At 44.4% G+C, this 20,856-nt stretch overlaps 1 protein-coding gene across 1 annotated transcript; it reads right to left on the bottom strand.

Annotated features, from left to right (window-relative positions):
- Nucleotides 1-3,384: 3,384 nt before the first annotated feature.
- On the bottom strand, nucleotides 3,385-4,359 carry LOC141246844 (olfactory receptor class A-like protein 1). The gene has a single exon (XM_073669157.1). The coding sequence runs from the start codon at nucleotides 4,357-4,359 to the stop codon at nucleotides 3,385-3,387; it is 975 nt and encodes a 324-aa protein (XP_073525258.1).
- Between the last annotated feature and the right edge of the window lie 16,497 nt (nucleotides 4,360-20,856).

Genomic DNA, 20,856 nt, shown 5'->3' with positions numbered 1-20,856 from the left:
CTGCAGGTGCATGTGTCATGGCTGTTAGACAGCCGTGACACATGCAGGGATTGCCTAACAAACAGGCAATTCCTGCATGTGTCACAGCTGTCTAACAGCCGTGACACATGCAGCCACGGCGGCACTAACATAGATGCTGAGCATGCCGCAAATACTCGGCGAGCACTGGAGCATGCTCACCGAAAGTGTTAACATCCTCCTTCTCAGGCCCTCTATTGGCATTCCAACATTTGCTGTCAACATCAAGTCCCTCCTGAAATGTAGGCCTCAGCAGTAAGCCTCTCGCTTCACTGTATAGTCTTCATCACATTGAATGCTGAGCACCCCCATAAAGTGGCCTTCAGGTCACATGTAGAGATGAGCGAATCTTTTGAAATCAAAATTTGCCGTTTTTGCCGAATTTTAAAACAAAATTTGGTTTGCGGCAAATAATTTTGTGCAAATTACAATACTACAAAGCTTGTAATTTGCTTGAAATATACACATGGGTGAAAGGAGAGAGAAAACCTTGCTGACCATAAGAGCTTACACACTACAGGAGAGAAAGAGAGGATCCAGCTGACCATAAGAGCTTACATTTTACAAGCGAAAGAGAGTGACAGAGAGAACCACGCTGGCCATAAGAGCTTACACTTTACAGGAGAGAGAGGATGCCACTGAGTCTACAGAAGAGAGAAACTTACTGAGTGTCTCTGAATATGGAAAATGAGTCCACCACACAAACTGTGCTCCACTGAGAGCCGCTGATTTGTAATGGCCCAGCTACACCCAAGGTATAATAATCCACAAGATGTCATAGCTACAGGGCAATATGAAGAGGCCTGCGCTGCAATGCAAAATGATGTTTTCCTGCTCTCTGATGCTTCAGCAGTGTGGGAAATGGTGCCGGGCAAGTTTTTTGATTGATTGGCTACAACCTTGTTGATGTGACGTCACAGCTGCAGTTAAACAATACAGACCGGGCAGGAAACAGCGCTGGACATGGTGAGAGTAAGTAAATCACAATTTGTGTTTTAGTATAAAACCAAACATTTTCTGAAAAGGGACACCTCCTTTAAGACACCAAATTTGTTTTCGCTTTCTGCAACTTTCCCATTTTTACAACTAGATAAATATAAAGGCAGTCAAATGATTTGTGGTAGCTGCTTTCACCTTGCTTGTTGATGGTGTAAAATCCAAAGATCTGAAGCCTGAACTGTTCCAGTTGAGCAACCCTTGGACTTCGTTCCTTCTCTTTAATTATATGTGTGCTCATAAAAATAAGTTGTTTTAAAAGATTTAGAGTACATATAAAGCTATGACATCCAAATTATGGTATTTCTGATTTGAAATGAACATAGCAGTCTACAAATTGCAAGATGATGGAAAGTTTAATTATGTGAAGATCTTTCATAGAGCAAAGGTGACACCTTCTGGACATATGGATTCAATTTTTATTATTTCTCAGCAGTGAGCTCAAGTTTTTATGAGCTGTAAAGTTCCACTTCAGCCACTTGAATAGATCAGATATAAATCATCTTACTCTGTCCAGCAAATGTATTCATTGTAGTTGTGAATAAAATATATAGAAAATAGTTATAGCAGGTGTAATGTGCACATTTAAAGATCCTGTTTCTCACATGTTCATGGCATCATGGTGTCTTCTGCAATGGCAGGCTGTAGGTATATTTTGCTGAAAAGTATTTTTTGCAACAATGTTTTATTAAAAATGCAGCTTTTTTTGTTTTCCAGCTTGTATGTATAGCAAGAAATTTCCAGCTTCAAAATGTTGCTCTGTGATAAATCTTTCCAGAAAACTCATCTGACAACTTAGGTCTATTTTCTCTGCCGTACAATCTTCAAGTGCATCCTTCATGGGGTCATAACTCAGCTTTGAAGATGGTTCAGGGGAAGAGAGATAAGGATACAAACTCTGCCATCAAATTAACTTTTTGACAGATTTATCAGATCAAAGTTGAGATTATTTTCATAAATCAGCTTAAATAAAGTTCAAAGGAATATAAATAATTGTTATTAACTCTGCATTCATTGATTGATTTGTTGTCAAAGAGTTAGTCAAGTTCTAAGATGAGTAAATGTGCAAGGAAACTTGTCAAAACACCTGTAAGCACTGCACAGAGGCTGGCAGAGATTGCTGGAGAACGGTGTTAGCTACTGATCCAGGTCAACTTCAGTTACACTTCACTCAATATTGCTGATGTAAAGCTGGCTAATGTAGCAGTATCAGATGTGCCCAGTTTAGCACGGCAGCACTGCCATGCCGCTGGCCTGAGCTGTCAATCAGGAGTGCCCATCCCCCAGCATATGCAGGCTACTGTGTACAATATTTTCATCAAGGCACTCAAAGTGAAAATGATGCAATTTATTGAATCAGTGAACTGTGTACAAACAAGTTGACATTTCAGTCTTATGGACCTTTACCAGATGTAAACATGTAACCTACAGGATCTTTATTAATGTCGCATGGTTTGCGGCAGTAAGAGTCATATGCAACCATTGTCGCTTAAAGAGAGTGGCACTGAGGGCTCAGATGATATAGGACCGCGCAGTTTATGCAGTAGACAAGGATGATTTCAGTTCATTTTATATAAATTAAGCAATCTTTACTGGAGAAACTGGTATAACATATAAACAGTTGGTAGCTGGTACAAATATTAGTAATAAAATCTTCATTTTTTTGCACGAAGGCACTGGTATATCAGTTACAAGTGACAGCATTGATTTTTCCATCTATTTTTCAAATACACGGCATAAATAACTTGGACTTTCCATCTCCATATTAACTTCTTTCTTTCACTATAGCCCACTTCTGTAGTAGTACCTGTCCCTGCCTGGATGGCTAGCTTTATTCCTATTCTTCCAGGACCGGCCTACATATAGCCTCTTCATCCCCACTCCTTCTAGCTGCTTTGGACCCTGGAACCCCCAGCTCTATTTCTCGCTTAGGCCATACTCACTACAATTGGCTCCCTACTGTCAGACTCACTACTGAGTGACAAAGCTCTTCTGACTCATGTATAGGTTTTTTTGCCACTGGATCCAATTACAGTTACTTCAGAACTTGCTACCATAGCAGTCTTCCTTTAACACACACCTTAGTTACGTGACCTCTGCCCTTCTCACTCTGCTCACTCACTATAAACGGGAAGTAACTCTGCTCTTACTCCCAAAAATTCCTTCCATCTGCTGGCCTGGCTCACCGTTAAGGCTTCCTTTCCTAGCTGTTTAATCTATGTCATCTCTAATGGGAGATATTAAATTTAATTCAGCATATAACAGTACTCAACAATAATACATTTTATAACAACACATAAAAGTCTTCAGAGAGGGTTTCAGACTTCTCACTCCTTTACACAGGTATTATGTAAAAAAGTTTAATAATATCTAAATAGATGTAAATTGAGTAAAACTCTTTGCAATACTTCTCACTTGTGACTCCACATTTTCTGCTTTCTTTCTAAAAATACTTATTTTTTGGTGTAACTTTGGGTTGGTAGCTATAAGAAGGAATGGACTCAAGGCAGAATAGGATGTGGAAAGAAAAACCCGAAGTTCATGGATTTCAGGGTCTATATTTGTCATGCTCAAAGAGTAAACCCAAATAGTGTTGTCCATACCATAAAGCAAAACATACATTGCCACCAATAAAATGATAGACCGGGAAGCCTTGTGCTCAACTGTTTTCTTTTGTCCCCTGTCAGAGCTTCTTTTACCACGAATAGACTTGGCGTGTTGAAGTAACACATAAACTATATAAGTGCTTGATAAAGCCAGTAGCGCTAAGGATATTATCTCCCGAATTGTTACGATTGCCCCATATGTAATAAAGGAGTCATAGGTTTTAAAATCAGTGGTGCAATAAACTAATTGCAGTGTGTATGGTGATGTTGTTGTGTTTGTTTTTACATTTGTGAAATAAAATGTTACACAATAAATTGATAAATTTATGCCAAAAAGAAGTGCAATGATGACCTTAACATACTGAGTTAGGATTAGTTTGCATTTGCTCCAAAAATTGTTCATGGGAGCAATAAGTGTACATTGGTAAATGCTCAGAAAACATGTACCACAGATAGACATGGCTCTGCTAACTCTGTAAGACACGAGGACAAATTTACATTGTATGTCATCTAGTAAATGTTCCACCCCAACTCCAGCTAAGGCTTGAGGAAGGACTCGGGAGAAAATAACTACTATATTTGAGAAAATTATGGCAAGCAGGATGATATTCGCTGGTAGAAGTCTCTTCTCTACTATCTTGATGCAAGCAAATTTCAGCAGAATAAAGATATTTCCAGGTATTCCTAAGACAAGTAATAGTATAAAGCCAGATGCTTTAAGGAGAAGACGAATTTCCATTGCTGTCGCCTGCAATAAAAAATTAAAAATATTAAATATTCCGAGCATTGCTTTTCATTTGATTATCCTATGAGGAATAAATGAAAATGCCATAACTGTATTGATTAAAGGTTCATGATCTAATTTCACTCTAATAAAACAAATCTGCATTATTATATGTGCTGGAAATAAAAAGATTACATTTTTTTTACTTCTTATCATGTTACCACATTTATTTGGACTTTAACACCAAAGAGTTATATAGAGCAATTAACATTCTAAACAATATAGTAAAATGCTACCCATACAGGGTGAAAAAGGGGGCTCATTAGAGTGTCCAGGACTGAAATAGAGACATTGCTTTTAATGACAACCTGAGGGCACAAAAAAATGAGAAATGGAGTTAATGTAGTGCATATGGTTAAAAAAAATGAGATAAAGATCAAAATTCAAACAGGAAAAAAGAGATTAGGATGAAGAAAAAGCCAGGTCTTGATGATTTGATCTCATAAATACATCACGTGTAGAATGGGTTGAATTAGGGTATGTGCACCCAACATCTTTTTTAGGCAGATCCACTCTGAAACCCACCTGAAAAAGCACCCTAAAACACTCATAAGATTGAACATATGCATTTCTATGTCAAAATCTTTTGATCGTCTTTTAAAGGGAATCTTTCAGTAGGATCAATCCTCCTAAGATGTCTATATGGGCATGCAGGTCATAGAAAGTAGAATAAAATGATACCTTGATATCTGCAATCCAAGGTCTTATTCCAAATAAATTCACATTTTTCTTATTTGTAAATGAGACTATGGGCCGGACACTGATGTGCACGAAAAACTGCCTCCATAAATTATTATAAATTACCAGCGTGATATGTAATGGCTGCTCTCTACTCTCCTGATCTCTGCAGGTTCCTCTCAGCTTCAGCTTCCATCTCACAGGCACACAGGGTTGCAATAGTGTTGCAATACAGCAGAGCTGTGAGAGCTGCAGCTGCTAATGTGTTTGTAAGAAGACAAAGTTCAGTTCTGCTGTTCTGTGTTAGTTACATGTCTCACACTGGTAATGTCCCCTTTTATTAAAAATAAACCCTGGAGGCAGATACTCATACAGATCAGGGTCTGGCCCATAGATCTAAACAGCTCATTTACATGTAAGGAAAACATGGAGGATTGATCCTACTGACAGATTCCCTATAACTGCTTCAGGTTTCAAAAGACAAAAAGTGGTTAAAAGAAGTGAGTGGATGGACCATTCCTCAGGCATCTTCTTGGAAGATGCCACAAACTAAATAAAGAAGTCTGTGGGGAGCCCAAAATGACAGGTGACGCTTGGCATCTTTATAAAGTCAACATTTCCTAAAACAGCTTCAACTTAAAAAACTTGACGGGTTCGCTGAGATTCAAAGACATTGTGCACGTACCCTTTTCAGAAGTAGGCCACAAAGATAGCAATACATGTGTCTTGGAAGACAACAGCTCTTACTGACAAAGGACACACACATTCTATGGTGATTTAAAGTGGCAAAATTATTTTCTTAATTAAAAAAGGTAAAAAAAAAATATTTTTTCTCATATTTTGTAGTACAAAATATAGAACCAAGTAATCGAATCACCTTTATGCCAAAAATAACTAAAGCAGTTTTAAAAAGTATCTTGATTGATTAGTGATAGAAATGAAATTTTGTAAAAATGTGATAAAATGCACTTAGGCCATCCTAACAGTAAGTAAAAAATCATTGGAATGCAACTAAGGATGGCAAAGTAACAGACTGGCCTGGATATGCTGGTTATCAGTAACTATGTAGACCATGCAAGGTTTAGAGTGCATAGAGTGATGCAAAGTATAATTCACAGATTTTGTACCTCTAAATCTTTTGTAAATACTTCTCTTGGATATGCAGAGTTTTATTGGCACCATAACGTGAAAAGAATACTGTATACAGTAGTAGGGTTGGAAATGATTCATAAGAGGGGCTAATAAGAATAATAAATGTTACGGCTGCTCCATACTTCAACAACAGACTGGAAATAGAGGTATTTTGAAAGCAGAGAACAGATATTAATTGAAATATAGGAAAAATATAATGTTTAATGGAAAATTATAATTTTAAATAAACACTAGAAGATGGAATACGCCAGAGAAGGTGTGACGGATAATCACTAGTAGTATTAACAGCAAAACCAGAATTAGGGCTCATTCAGATGAACGTATTACACATCCATGTACTCTCAGTTTGCAAAATGGATGGCACATTGACAGCACACTGACTAATGGAGGTCTACGTGGTAGTTTACATGAATATTTTTACTCCGGGGCCGATGGTCTGCCAGTAAAAAAAATTCGGAGCATACACTACTTTGATCCATTTTCTCGATCAGATTTGCACATTGAAAGTCAAAAGGTGCATAAAAAACAGATCACCTATGGGTTTCCCATCTACATGTCATGCATTTTTCACTGATGCATTAGAACTATAAAAATAGGAAGCTTTATTTATTATTTATTAAACTGTAAACATGAAAAATGGATGTAATATAGATGGACAAAACGGACATACGGATTACATACGGATGCAAAAGAATGGGCACAGAGATGACATAAAATATCAATACTTTCTGGATATAAAACAAATGATGTTTCATACTCTCATGTGAACTAGGCCTTAGCTAACTGTTTTTTTTATTAAACATATTGATAGTTTTCTTTTAAAACACGATTAACTATGTAACTAAAGATGAGTAAATAAATTTGAATGGAATTTAATTTTACTTGAATTTTATAAAAATTTGCATTCACCAAAATGTGGATTTTTAGCAATTTGTTTCCGCACAGATTCGGCAACATGCCAGCCACTCGCTGCTATTTTTCTGAACCATAAAGGGCCATCAAAATGTAAATAAATAAAATAAAAAATCATTATACTCGCCTTACCGCTCACCTCTCCAGACCCTCCTCTCCTCACCATCACACGTCCGGTCTTCATCACATCTGACCCCTGCCGGACATTTGTGCTGTAATCCTCGGGCCTCTCAGAGTCAGCGGGAACTTCCGGCTCTGATGAGGGCGGCACATGCACGTGCTAGCTAACGACGTACATCATGAAGTCATGACGTACTGAGCTTTTGTGTGCTTGCGCTTATAACTGAAGGGGGAATTACATTGTACTTAGAGTTTATCGGCTGACTAAGTACCTATGTAAAAGAAATTGCTCATCCTTCAGATAAATGGTTAATAGTCGTTATGATCAAAGAGTTTCTCTCAGGTTCTTCTGTCTGGGCAAGGTTGTGTTGTCTTATGTAATGTTGTCTTAGGTTATCGCACACCAAGTCATTATATTCAGTTCTGTAAGATAAAATGATATGCATTTTCAACTGGAATAGAGCCTCTTACCTCTCAATACTTGTCACACCCTGGTGCACAAGCTGTGAGCTAACCATACATATATATGTGAACGTGTCCCTGGTGTCAGGACACATGGGATTCATTAGGACATCCGAAATAATGAGTCACAGCTTACATTTTTACTTATAGGGCCAATAATTCACTTTGATTAACACTTTAGGTAAATGATGTATTGAACTCTGCACACAAACAGGTCTACTAATGCATATGAAACTTATTTAGGACTTATGGTTAATTCCTATATACTTTAGAATAATGTAAATATATCAAAGACAAATAAAAAACACAGATGTGTTTCAGTCAAATGTCCTTTGCAGTGATGATCGAGCACTAAAATGCTCGGATACTCATTGCTCAGGTCAAGCAAATCGTAATGCTCGGGTGCTCGACTCGAGCAATGAGCCCAATGTAAGTCTATGGAAAACTCAACCATTTTTCCAGTGGTATACCCCCCCAGAGGTCTGGAGGGGGCCTATAAATTGATGGAAACAGTGCTCAAATAATATGGGAACAGCATGGGGAAGACCTTTGGAAGCATCTCTGACTCCTAGTTCACTGCTGTGAACAATGTTGTCAGAGTATTACGCCACTTTTACGGACTGACAATAAAACATACAAAAGCCAAAATGGATTTGCCTGGAAAAAATGTTAAGGAACATCCTTTCCAGGGTAATGACTTGTATATGGGGCAAAATAAAAGTCTCAGCAGCCATAGGTCTGGACCACATTATTATTGTTATTAGTATTATTACTATAGCGCCATTTATTCCATGGCGCTTTACATGTGAAAAAGGGGTATACATAGCAAAAACAATTACAAAAATCTTGAACAAAAACGTGACTGCTACAGGTACAGGAGGAGAGAAGACCCTGCCTGCAAGGGCTCACAATCTACAAGGGATGGGTGAGGATACAGAAGGTGAGGGTAGAGCTGGTCGTGCAGCAGTATGGTGGAGCGAGGTTTACTGCAGGTTGTATGCTTGTCGGAAGAGGTGGGTCTTCAGGTTTCTTTTGAAGGTTTCCACGGAAGGCGAGAGTCTGATATGTTGGGGTAGAGAGTTCCGGAGTAGGGAGGATGCAAGGGAGAAATCTTGTATGCGCTTGTAAGAAGAGGAGATAAGAGGGGAGTAGAGAAGGAATTCTTGTAAGGATCGGAAGTTGAGTGCAGGTAAGTACCGGGAAACTAGGTCACACATGTATGGAGGAGACAGGTTGTGGAAGGCTTTGCATGCCAAGAATAGGGTTTTGAACTGGAGACTCTGAGCAATGGGGAGCCAGTAAAGGGTATGACAGAAAGGAGAGGCCAGTGAATAGTGGGGGGACCGGTGGATTAGTTGGACAACAACGTTTAGGATAGATTGGAGGGTTGCGAGAGTGTTAGAAGGGAGGCCACAGAGCAGGAGATTGCAGTAGTCGAGGCAGGAGATGATGAGGGCATGCACTAGTGTTTTTGCAGATTCTTGTTTGAGGAATGTGCGGATCCGAGAGATTTTTTTTACTTGGAGTCGGCATATTCCTCACCCTGATCCTCGTTCCTCCCACCATGCAGAGAGCCGGAGACAACTCATCCTACTCTTGGACACCCTAAAGAGCTGTTCTGCTCATCTTTCCATTTATAGATTCTGGCCTCTGGCTCAGTCCGCTTCAAGCGGGCCAACAGAAGATTGCATGCATGATGCCCAAATATTTGAGCAGCCATGGGCACCCGAAGGTAATGATGGGAAAGTGCAATTACTGTCGCAAGAGGTGGATGATGACGAGACACAATTGCCAGAAAGTCAGGAGGAGGACCAGGGTGCAGAAGTGTAAGATGAGGTGGTTGACGATGAAGTCGATGGGCCAAACACCAGGGTCCAGAAACAATGTCTGCGGGTGATACCTCTGCCTCTTCCCTATGGTACGTGTATGCCAAGCCTCTATCTATGATGCAAGTGAAGATGAATCCCACCCTGCACCTGTTGTTGCACCCATGCAACCGACACCGTCAGCAACCATGTCCATGTCCTTGTCCCAGCAAACTGTTCAGTTTTCCCTACCTCAGTCCTTGGAACGCAAGTGCAAATACGCAGCCACCCACCCACAGGCCACAATACTAAACTGCTAAATTTCTTGACTACTTGCACTAGAAACGTTGCCATTTAGGCTCGTGGAGGCGGAAACTTTGCAACCTCATGGCGGCTGTCCCTCGGTACTCGGTCCCAAAGCCGTCAGTTTTTATCCTGGTGTTGTCCCCGCCTTATGCAAGCACGAGTCCCAGAACATTACCCGTACCCTCACCAATGTAGTTACTGGGAAGGACCACCTAACCACAGACACAAGGACAAGTGCTTGTGGCCAGGGACGGTACATCTCACTGAAGGCACACTGGATTAATATTGTGGAAGCCGACACCCAGTCAGACCCTGGGACGGAACACGTCTTCCTGACGCAGAGGATTGCGAGCCATGGGTCAATCATCTTCAACACAATGTTCACAAGGTAGACAGCAGCATTGGTCAGTTTCCTAGACAATGAGTAAATTCTTCATGATGATAGAGGCCACCATTTCCTTAGTTTGCTGCTGGTACATTTCTGTGGGAATGAGCTTGGCTCCAACCAGCCAGGAATATTTCCAGTGGTTTGGTATTAGCACCCAGTACCAGAAGCGAAGCCATCCACAATTTCCTTCTCAAGAATTGTATTTGGTAGTCTGAGTGGCTGCCCAAACATTAGTTTCTCACAAAGGAGCTGAAGACACTGAGTGGCAGTAGGTGCAAGTTTCCCCAGCATAACCTGTTTGCTAGATATCAGAGGGAGAACAGAGAGGGCAGCACCGTGGCTCATTTGTTAGCACTGCAGCCTTGCAGCACTGGGTCCTGGGTTCAAATCTGACCAAGGACAACATCCGCAAGACATTTGTATGTTCTCCCCATGTATGCATGGGTTTCCGCCGGGTTCTCTGGTTTCCTCCTCAGTAAAAAAGCAGCCATAGAGTGTCCAGGAACCTTCACACAGACTTTTCTTAGCCTGGGCTGCTTCTCCGCAGGATTGGGCGGACTGACCAGTGAACCAGAGAATCCTCCGGTGGGTCCTGGCTTCTCCTTCAGGAGAGTTCATAATGCAAACCTTGCAGGTCATGATGATGATAGAGGCCACCATCTCCTTAGCTTGCTGCTGGTACTTTCCTGTGGGAATGAGCTTGGCTCCAAACAGCCAGGAATATTTCCAGTGGTTTGGTATTAGCACCTAGTACCAGAAGCAAAGCCATTCACAATTTCCTTCTCAGGAATTTTATTTGGTAGTCTGAGTGGCAGCCCAAACATTAGTTTCTCACAAAGGAGCTGAAGACACTGAGTGACAGTAGGTGCAAGTTTCTCCAGCATGACCTGTTTGTTAGATATCAGAGTGAGAACGGAATTGGGTTTTGCCAAAGTGCCAGATTGTAGATCTTAAGTCTTATAGAGCCAATCCACAATAAAAAAAAGCAGCCACAACGTGTCCGGGAACCTTCACACAGACTTTTCTTAGCCAGGGCTGCTTCTCGGTGAGAGTTGTATTTCACCACAGCCATATTCTTTAGCTCGATAAAAGGACTGGCGTAGGGGGAAACTGTATCTACTCCAGCTGTCATTTCTCCACCACCAGGTGCCGGCCATTGTCACACACAACCATGCCTAGCTGTATGCTCAGCGGTGAGAGTCATTATTATTATTATCTGCCTGCTCTCTTACAGCTTTCAACAACTCTGCAGTGGTGTGCGGTTTGTCACCTAAGCATATTATCTTCAGCACAGTTTGTTGCTGCTTGGCCGAGGTAGTGCTGCAGTGCTGCCAGCTTGTGCCTGATGTGGTAATTTCGGAGACGGAGGTCGAAGAGGAGGAGGAGGTGCAGGAGCTGTACAATGTGATTACATTGAGGTTACATTGGCGAGTCTGGTTTCTATACTAAAGTTTCTGCTGTTTTTTTTTATTTAATTTTTTTGTCTCTTCAAATGTGTATTGGAGTGAATCATAATTTTTGGCAGCCATTGAGATTGCTGCATATACGTAATAACAGTAAAGGAGACAGGTTCTATCTTCTAGAAGATTACCTGTCTTATCTGAAATTCATTTATGGGTGAGGTATCGCAGTATGGATAGCATATTACACCGATCCAGCCAGGTATTATTGCCTTATACTATGTGCTGCTGGTGCTGCTGAAAAAAAATAAAAATCTATTCTATTCCCTATCGATACTGCTGTTAGATGCATTTCAATAGGCACAGGTGCTGCTAGGTGGTATCATCAGCTCAAGAATAGTGATGGGCAAGCACTAAAATGCTCGGGTGCTCGATGCTCGGGTCGAGCACATTGGAATACTCGGGTGCTCGACCCAAGCAACGAGCCCAATGTAAGTCTATGGGAAACTCGAGCATTTTTCAGGCGGCTCCCCCTGGCGGTCTGCAGAGGGACTTAAAATTGCCCAAATCGAAGGGAACAGTGCTCAAATGACATGTGAGCAGCATACGGAAGACCCCTGGAAGCATTTCTGACTCCCAGGTCACTTCTGTCAACAATGTTGTCACAGGTATTACGCCACTTTTACGGACTCACAATAAAACATACAAAAACTAAACCAAAATGGATTTTCCTGGGAAATATGTTAAGGAACATCCTTTCCAGGGTAATGACTTGTATATAAAGCAAAATAAATAACCAAAAACAAAAATACTCCTCCACACCTTGAGCTATGTTCACACGTAGCGTTTTTGATGCGTTTTTGCACTTTTGCATTGCTTTCAACCGTGACAAATGCATTCACCAGGAAATGTCATTTTAACATTTTGCAAGCTTATTTGGCCATCTGGTATGTGAGATATCATCAGACACATTGTGTTTCATTTATGAAGGAGGGACTCTGAAAGTCACAAAGCCTATTTTTATAGGGCCATCAGGCGGCCTTTACTATTCTTAAAGGGCCCGCAGTCGGCTCTCACTATTCTTAGAGAGCCATCAGTCAGGTATGTTTTATCGTTCCCATTACTAAAGAGTGGGTCTCCTATACTGTTATTGCGTGTTCAATGAGTGGTAGGGCTGCCCAAAATTTGGACGCACCCCAATACCACTTTAAAAATTTGGACACACCCCAATACCCCTTTGAATATACTTAGAGGCGGGCCTCCTGAAAGCAATGTTCCCATTATTAGGAAGTAGGCCTCCCATTGTGTTTGCTCATGCAGTGAATGCAAGGGTTGCCAAAAATTTGGAGGCACTCCAATGCCCCATTGGAAGAGACTTGGAGGTCAGAGGGCCTTCTGAAAACAATGTTCTCATTATTAGGAAGTGGGTCTCCCATTGTGTTTGCCTGTGCAGTGAATACAAGGGCTGCCAAAACTTGGGAGGCACTCCAATGCCCCTTGGAAGAGATGTGGATGAGGGCCTCATAAAAATGCGCTTATCAGTTATAATTCCACCAGCGGCACTAAAAACCCGCTTTGATAAAACGCTGGCGGCAGGGCAGGCCAGGACCTCCAAGGCGTTGAGAGCCTGTTCATTCCATGTATCTGCCTTGGATACCCAATAATTATAAGGCACAGAGGAATCACAGAGGATGTTGGTATGGTCGGCAAGGTACTCCCTCAGCATTTTCCCAAACTTTGCACTCCTTGTGAGAGTACCCCGTGCCTCAGGGCCTGTGCAATGGGAGGGGCTGAGAAAATTCTCCCAGAACTTTGACAGTGTTCCCCTGGCTCTGCTGGATTGAAGTTGTGACTCTCTCTTCTGTACTCCTTGGCTGTCCAACGAACTGTGACTTCTGCTGCCAGCGTTATCAGATGGGAATTTTTTTTAATAGCTCCGCAACAAGGGCCTTCTGGTACTGCCCCATTTTTGTAGACCTGTCCGCCTCAGGAATAAAAGATATAAAGTTCTCCTTGTAGCGTGGGTCTAGAAGTGTCACCAACCAGTAATGACTGTCACCCAAAATTTTGAGAATGCGAGGATCATGGGAAAGGCAGCGTAACATAGACTCAGCCAAGACTTCCGTGTCCTCACCAAGAGGATGACTGACCATGCTCTCCTTCTCCTCCTCTCTGTCCTCTGGCCATCCACGCTGAACAGACGGTATGACAGTTGTGCAGGTAGTAAAGTTTATAGTGCATGAAACTAGCTCCTGTTCTTCCTCCTCCTCCTCTTCCTCATTGTCACTCAATCCACATTGGGATGAGATGAGGCTGGGCTGTGTGTAATCACCCTGTATGGTTCCTTGCTCCATCTCATCGTGATCCAACTGCAATGCATCCTCTTTGATTGTGAGCAGAGAGCATTTCAGAAGACAGAGAATCGGGATGGTGACGCTAATTATGGCTTCATCGCCGCTCACCATCTTGGTGAAGCTGAATACCGATTACCTTGTTGATGCTGGTACTCAACAACTGCCCTCTTCTGCTCACAAATCCATCCCAACATCTGTAGTGTAGAGTTCCAACATGTGGGGACATCACACACCAGTCTGTGATCCGGAAGCTGCAAATGCTGCTGAAACACGGCAAGGGTGGCGGAAGCTGTAGGTGACTTTCTAAAATGGGCACACAGGCAGCGTACTTTAAAAAGCAGATCCGGCAGCTCTGGGTAGGATTTGAGAATCCGCTGAACCACGAGGTTTAGCACATGGGTCAGGCATGGTACGTGTGTGAGCTCGCCTCACCTCAGAGCCGCCACCAGGTTCCGGCCATTTTCACACACGACCATGACTGGCTGTAGGTTCATGCATGTGAGCCACAGATCTGCCTGCTCTTTCAGACCTGTCCACAGTTCTTCAGCATTGTGCGGTTTGTCACCTAAGCAATTTAGCTTCAGCACAGATTGCCGCTTGGCCGAGGCAGTGCAGAAGTGCTTCCAGCTTGTAACTGATGTGGTCGTTTCGGAGATGGAGGCTGAAGAGGAGAAGGAGACTGAGGAGGATGAGGTGCAGGAGCTGTAGACTGTGGGGGCAACCCTGATTGACCTAGGGCCCGCAATCCTTGGCGTTGGGAGGACATGTTTCGTACCAAGGTCTGACTGGGTCCCGTCTTCCACTATGTTAACCCAGTGTTCCATCAGCGAGATGTACCATCCCTGCCCACAAGCACTTGTCCACGTGTCCATGGTTAGGTGGACTTTCCTGGTAACTGCGTTGTTGAGTGCACGGCTAATGTTTTGGGATACGTGCTTGTGTAATGCGGGGATGGCACACCGGGAGAAATAATGGCAGTTGGGGACCGAATACCGAGGGATGGCCGCCGCCATCAGATTGTGGAATGCTTCCATCTCAATGAGCCTAAAAGGCAACATTTCGAGCGCAAGCAGTCATGAAATGTGGGAATTTAGTAGTGTGGCCTGTGGGGCATTGGCTGCGTATTTGCACTTGCATTCCAAGGACTGGGGCATGGACAACTGAACTCTGCGCTGGGACAAGGACATGGACGTGCTTCCTGATGCTGCTACTTGAGAGTGTGCAATGACAGATGCAGGGCACGAGGCATCTTCGCATGCATCATGGACAGGGGATTGGCTTGCATGCACAACAGCGGAAGAAGCAATGGTGCCACCCGCAGACACTGTTCCTGGACCCTGTGGTTCGGCCCACAAAGTCGGGTGCTTTGCTGCCATGTGCCTGATCATGCTGGTGGTGGTCAGGCTGGTCGTTTTCCCACCCCTGCTGATGCTGGCCTGGCAGGTGGTGCAAATGGCCTTTTTGGGGTTATCGGCAGAGTCTTTAAAAAATAAACCAGACTCGGGAAGACCTAACAGTGGTACTGGCAACTTTCTTCATGTTGGTGTTACGGGGAATTGTTGCCTGTCTACTGTCTGCGGCCACCACACTGCTTCTTTCTGCCTGTTGGGGTGCTCTGCCTCCCTCCCCCTGTGTGCTGCTGTCCTCGCTCTGCATGTCTTCCTGCCAGGTTGGGTCAGTTACTATATCATCCACCACCTCGTCTTCCACTTCCGCACCCTGGTCCTCCTCCTGACTTTCTGGCAATTGTGTCTCATCATCATCCACCTCTTGTGACACTTTCCCACCGTCGCCTTCGTGTGACCGTGGCTGCTCAAATATTGGGCATCGCTGCATGTGATCTGCTATTGCCCCGCTTCAAGTGGACCGGGCGAGAGGCCCGAATCTATAAATGGAAAAGTGAACAGCTCTTCGGATTGTCCAAGTGTGGGATCATTTTTCTCCGGGCACTCTGCATGGTGGGAGGAAGGAGGATCAGGGTGATGAATATGCAGTCCAGACTCACGGCTACTGAGACTTGACCATGTGGAAAACAGGGTGGTGGTGAGGGTGGTGGTGGTGGTGGTGGTGGCTAAGTGACTGGAAGCATTATCCGCTATCCAACCAACAACCTTTTGACACTGCTCTGGGTTCAATAGTGGTGTGCTGAGGTTCCCTAGGAATTGGGACAGGAAGGTCGGGGGAGAAGATGTGGGTGTTTGTTGTGGCACAATTTCAGCTCGGCCTCGGCCTCTGCATGCAGCATCACCTTCACGTCCAGTTCCCCGTCCCTTGCCACGCGCTTTGCCCATTTTAAATGGAGGACAATATCTTCCACGCTCTTCCATGACTGAATTTGAAGCAAAGTTATATGTAATCCGTGTGACGGAGAAACCACAGTTTTAAATACCTGGCCTGTAGGTAACCATTTTAAACAGCAAACCGGTGTCAAAAACTTTGCTGACACACTGAAAAAAAAATTTAATGGAGGCCAGAAATGGCAGTATTTTCTGAAAACGTATATGTGATTCGTATGATAGAGAAAACATAGTTTTAAATACCTGGCCTGTAGGTAACTATCTTGAACAGCAAACTGGTGTTAATTGCTTCACTGACACACTGAAACAAATTTTTAATGGATGTGAGAAATGGCAGTATTTTTAGAGCAATTATATGTGATCCGTGTGACGGACAAACAACAGTTTTAAATAACTGGATTTTTAGCGCTGTAATATGGATTTTTGCTGTATTCTGCAGTGCCAACAAGGAAATGGCGCAGAACAACGGTGTTCTCTGGATTGCTTCTTAAGCAAATAATGAGGATTAAGATCCAAAAAAAAATTATTCCTGGCCCCTGAGACCTGGGCCTATTGCTAGAAATATCTAACAGCAGCAGCAGACAAAACTGAACTGGCTTCCTGATATCTCTGCAGATTGATTTGTCCTCAGAAGGACTGTTTGTTGAGATGGATATGTGTCTCTAATATAGGTTGGTACACCTACACTAACTAGAAACAAGCAAATCTCTCCCTAGCTCAACAGCACCTCTCCCTACACTGTCTGATTCCGGAGTGACTGTGACGAGCATGGCGGCGCCAGGTCTGATATAGACGTGATGACGCTGTGCGGCCAGCCAATCACTGTAATGCCACAACCAACATGACTGCGGCATTAAAGTGAGTGACAGGCAATCAATGCACGTTCATTGGCTCTGTAAAGCGCGCCAAACATGCAAGGAGGAGACCCGAGCTCCCGCCGAGCAAACCCGGAAATATTCGGCAAGCGCCGAGCATCTCGAGCAGTGAGATGCTCGGGCGAGCACCGATCAGTAGCGAGCATGCTCGCTCATCACTACTCAAGATGAGTGTTCATTCTGGTCTCATAAATCTCTTCCATGGTCCATAACTTTTTCTTTTTTTTTTTGATTTATTTGGCCTTATATACAAGTCAATACCATGGAAAGAATGTTTCTTAACATTTTTTCCAGGAAAGTCCATTTTAGTTTCGTTTTTGTATGTTTTATTGTCAGCCCGTAAAAGTTGCTTAATGCTCTGACAACATTGTTCACAGACATGCTATTGGTCAGTGACCAACTTTGAATAGGTTTGAATACACAACTGCCATACTTTAAATAGAGTATAATATTTGACATGCTCCCAATAGTGATAAGCGAGCATGCTCACTACAGCTCGGTGCTCGCCCGAACATCTCACTGCTCGAGATGCTCGGCGCTTGCCAAGTATTTCCGGGGTTGCTCGGCGGGAGCTCGGGACTCCTCCTTGCATGTTTGGCACTCTTTAGAGAGCCAATGAACATGCAGGGATTGCCTGCAGTGCATATAGCATAAGAGGCTCCATTCCAGTTCTGTCTGCTGCTGCTGTTAGATATTTCTAGAAATAGGCCCAGGTCTCAGGGGCCAGGAATAATTTTTTTTTGGATCTTAATCCTCATTATTTGCTTAAAAAGCAATCCAGAGAACACAGTTTTTCTGCGCCATTTGCTTGTTGGCACTGCAGAATACAGCCAGGTCCTTTCCATATTACAGTGCTAAAAATCCAGCTATTTAAAACCGTGTTTTCTTCGTCACATGGATCACATATATGTTTTCAGAAATACTGCCATTTCTGACCTTCATTAAAAATTTGTTCCAGTGTGTCAGTGAAGCAATTGACACCAGTTTGCTGTTAAAAATAGTTACCTACAGGCCAGGTATTTAAAACTGTGGTTTCTCCATCACACGGATCACATATACGTTTTCAGAAAATACTGCCATTTCTGGCCTCCATTAAAAATTTGTTTCAGTGTGTCAGTGAAGCAATTGACACCAGCTTGCTTTTTAAAATAGTTACCTTCAGGCCAGGTATTTAAAACTGTGGTTTCTCAGTCACACGGATCACATATAAGTTCGCTCCAAACTCAGTCATTTGTAGTGAGCGTGGAAGATATTGTCCTTCATTTAAAATGGGCAAGGCACGTGGCAAGGGACGGGGAACTGGACGTGATGGTGATGATGGTCCATGCAGAGGCCGAGGTCGTGGGCAAGCTGAAATTGTGCCACAACAAACACCCACATCTTCTCACTCGACCTTTCTGTCCCAATTAATAGGGGACCGCAAAACACCACTATTGAACATAGAGCAGTGTGAAAAGGTTGTTGGTTGGATAGCAGAAAATGCTTCCAGTCACTTAGCCACCACCACCACCACCTTGTCTTCCACATGGTCAAGTCTCAGTAGCTGTGAGTCTGGACCACATATTCCTTACCCTGATCCTCCTTACTCCCACCATGCCGAGTACCCAGAGACAACTGATCCCACAATTGGACACTCTGAAGAGCTATTCACTTTTCCATTTATAGATTCGGGCCTCTCGCCCGGTCCACTTGAAGCGGGGCAAGAGGAGATCGCATGTATCGCTGCCCAATATTTAAGCAGCCACGGTCACACGAAAGCGACGGTGGGAAACTGTCACAAGAGGTGGACGATGATGAGACACAATTGCCAGAAAGTCAGGAGGAGGACCAGGGTGCGGAAGTGGAAGACGATATGGTGGATGATATAGTAACTGACCCAACCTGGCAGGAGGACATACAGAGCGAGGACTGCAGCATACAGGGGGAGGAAGACAGAGCACCCCAACAGGCAGGAAGAAAGAGTGTGGTGGCCGCAGAAAGGCAACAGTGGCACCCCAGGGGTCCGGTGGCCACAGTGGCATTGCCTCCCTCACAAGAGGTGATGCCATGCCTGGAAGCAAGCAGGGGTCCCCTAATTAGGTTTTGCTAAGCATGTGACTCGCCCCCTGGGCCGTGGGGCACCCGGGACCGGACTTCAGGGCAATGCTGGGAGTAGTAGTGGCGACCCGGTCCCGTGGCTCAAAGTGGTCAGACCAGTGGCGGTCTTTTATATGTTTTACGTAATGTCCGACTACGCCACCCGTGGATTGCGGTCAATAAGAACCGCCGCTGCCGAACCGACCTCTGAGGCTGATGTTGTGAGGGCAGCAGAGTGCAGTATAACTCCCCACGGGAGGAGTCTAGCCTCAGGGCAATGTAAAGCAATGATGGTGGTTGTGGTGCGGGGTGTCCCAGTACTAGTAGTGCTGTATGCGGTGAGAAAGCACAGAGACAAGGTGTTGCAGTTCAGGTTCTTTACTCACAGTTCTCATCCAGGTCACTTGTGCACAGGTAAGACCGCCTGAGCCGTGCTGCGTCCACCAGGCAGGGGGCTCGACCAACCCCCAGGTAATTCCGGAGTGTGGCACAGGACTCCCTTCTGTCCTTTCGTCAGCCGTGCCCCACCAGTGACACTACTCCTGTCCAGCTGCCTCGGGTCTTCTCCTGGGAGAGCTGGGTGCCCACTTCCCTGACCCTATGTGGTGTGCCTTCCTAGTAGGTGTAATGAGGGGTCGCACCAGTAAATGATCACGACCACCAGTTCTTGGTTAAGGATTAGTCACCTCCACCAACTTGGGATCCGGTACCCTGTTCTGTCAACCCGTCACCCGTAATCTCCTGGGTCCTTGGGGTTCCTTCTGTCTTCATGTTTCTGGGCCTCTCTTGGTGTTCTGTTCCTTCTTACTTTCATTTCTGTTCTCCTCTCTTCTCTCGGGCCCCGGCCTCTACTCTAGGCCTGGCCCTGGAACAGAGCTCCTGCAGAGCCTCTCCTCACAGACTGCACTCCTTCTCTGACTGAATTCTCTCAGAACAAAGATGGTGCCCACCTTATATACCTCCCTCTCTGTGTATGAGCCCAGGTGACTTGCAACCAATGGGCTTCTACCTAAGCCCAGAAACCGTCCCCTCCTGCTCCTACATCACTGGGTTTTCCTCCCCCCTCCAGCCAGGGACATGATCTGTCGTGCCTGCATTACTGTACTAATGGGAGCACCGTTGAGCTGTCCCCCAGAAATGGGGTGTGTGTGATGCATGCAGCTAACCGAGCCCTGGTCCACACTCCATCCTTACCCGGGAGTGGAATATCACACCTCTAGCAGAGGTGCAATACCCCAGTAGCGGCCGAACCCTCGGGGCACTACCCATCCAACACTGTCCTGGCTCCAGACCAGCAAGGGGAGCCCCTCCCCTTGGCAACTGGGATCTGGGAGCGGGGTTAGTGAGACTTAGTGTGAGTAGTTGAAGTGAGGACGTCGACGAGAGAGGAGCTGGGGAGTATAGCTGCGCGGCAGTTCACCCCAGAAGGAGCTGACCAAAAGTGTGGCTACACTAACCAAAACCGTGCAGGCCATGCAAGTGTCTCCCAAGGAAAAGATTCAGCTGGCTTCCAGTCCAGATGACGTCCCGTGGCGACGACACAGAAGAATTCCACCGACCAGAGGGAGGAACAGCGATCGCTATGACCAGGACGGACAACCCATCTGCCGCCGCTGTCAAAAGGCGG

This window comes from Phyllobates terribilis, unplaced genomic scaffold, assembly GCF_046119375.1.
Source record: "Phyllobates terribilis strain yellow unplaced genomic scaffold, ASM4611937v1 Scaffold_2__4_contigs__length_985480577, whole genome shotgun sequence".
NCBI classification, from domain to species: Eukaryota; Metazoa; Chordata; class Amphibia; order Anura; family Dendrobatidae; genus Phyllobates; species Phyllobates terribilis.
This window is presented reverse-complemented; position numbering and strand designations above follow the sequence as displayed.

Bases quoted from the DNA above. Each gene is read 5' to 3' on its own strand.
- LOC141246844 (XM_073669157.1), bottom strand. From the start codon at position 4,359: ATGGAAATTCGTCTTCTCCTTAAAGCATCTGGCTTTATACTATTACTT.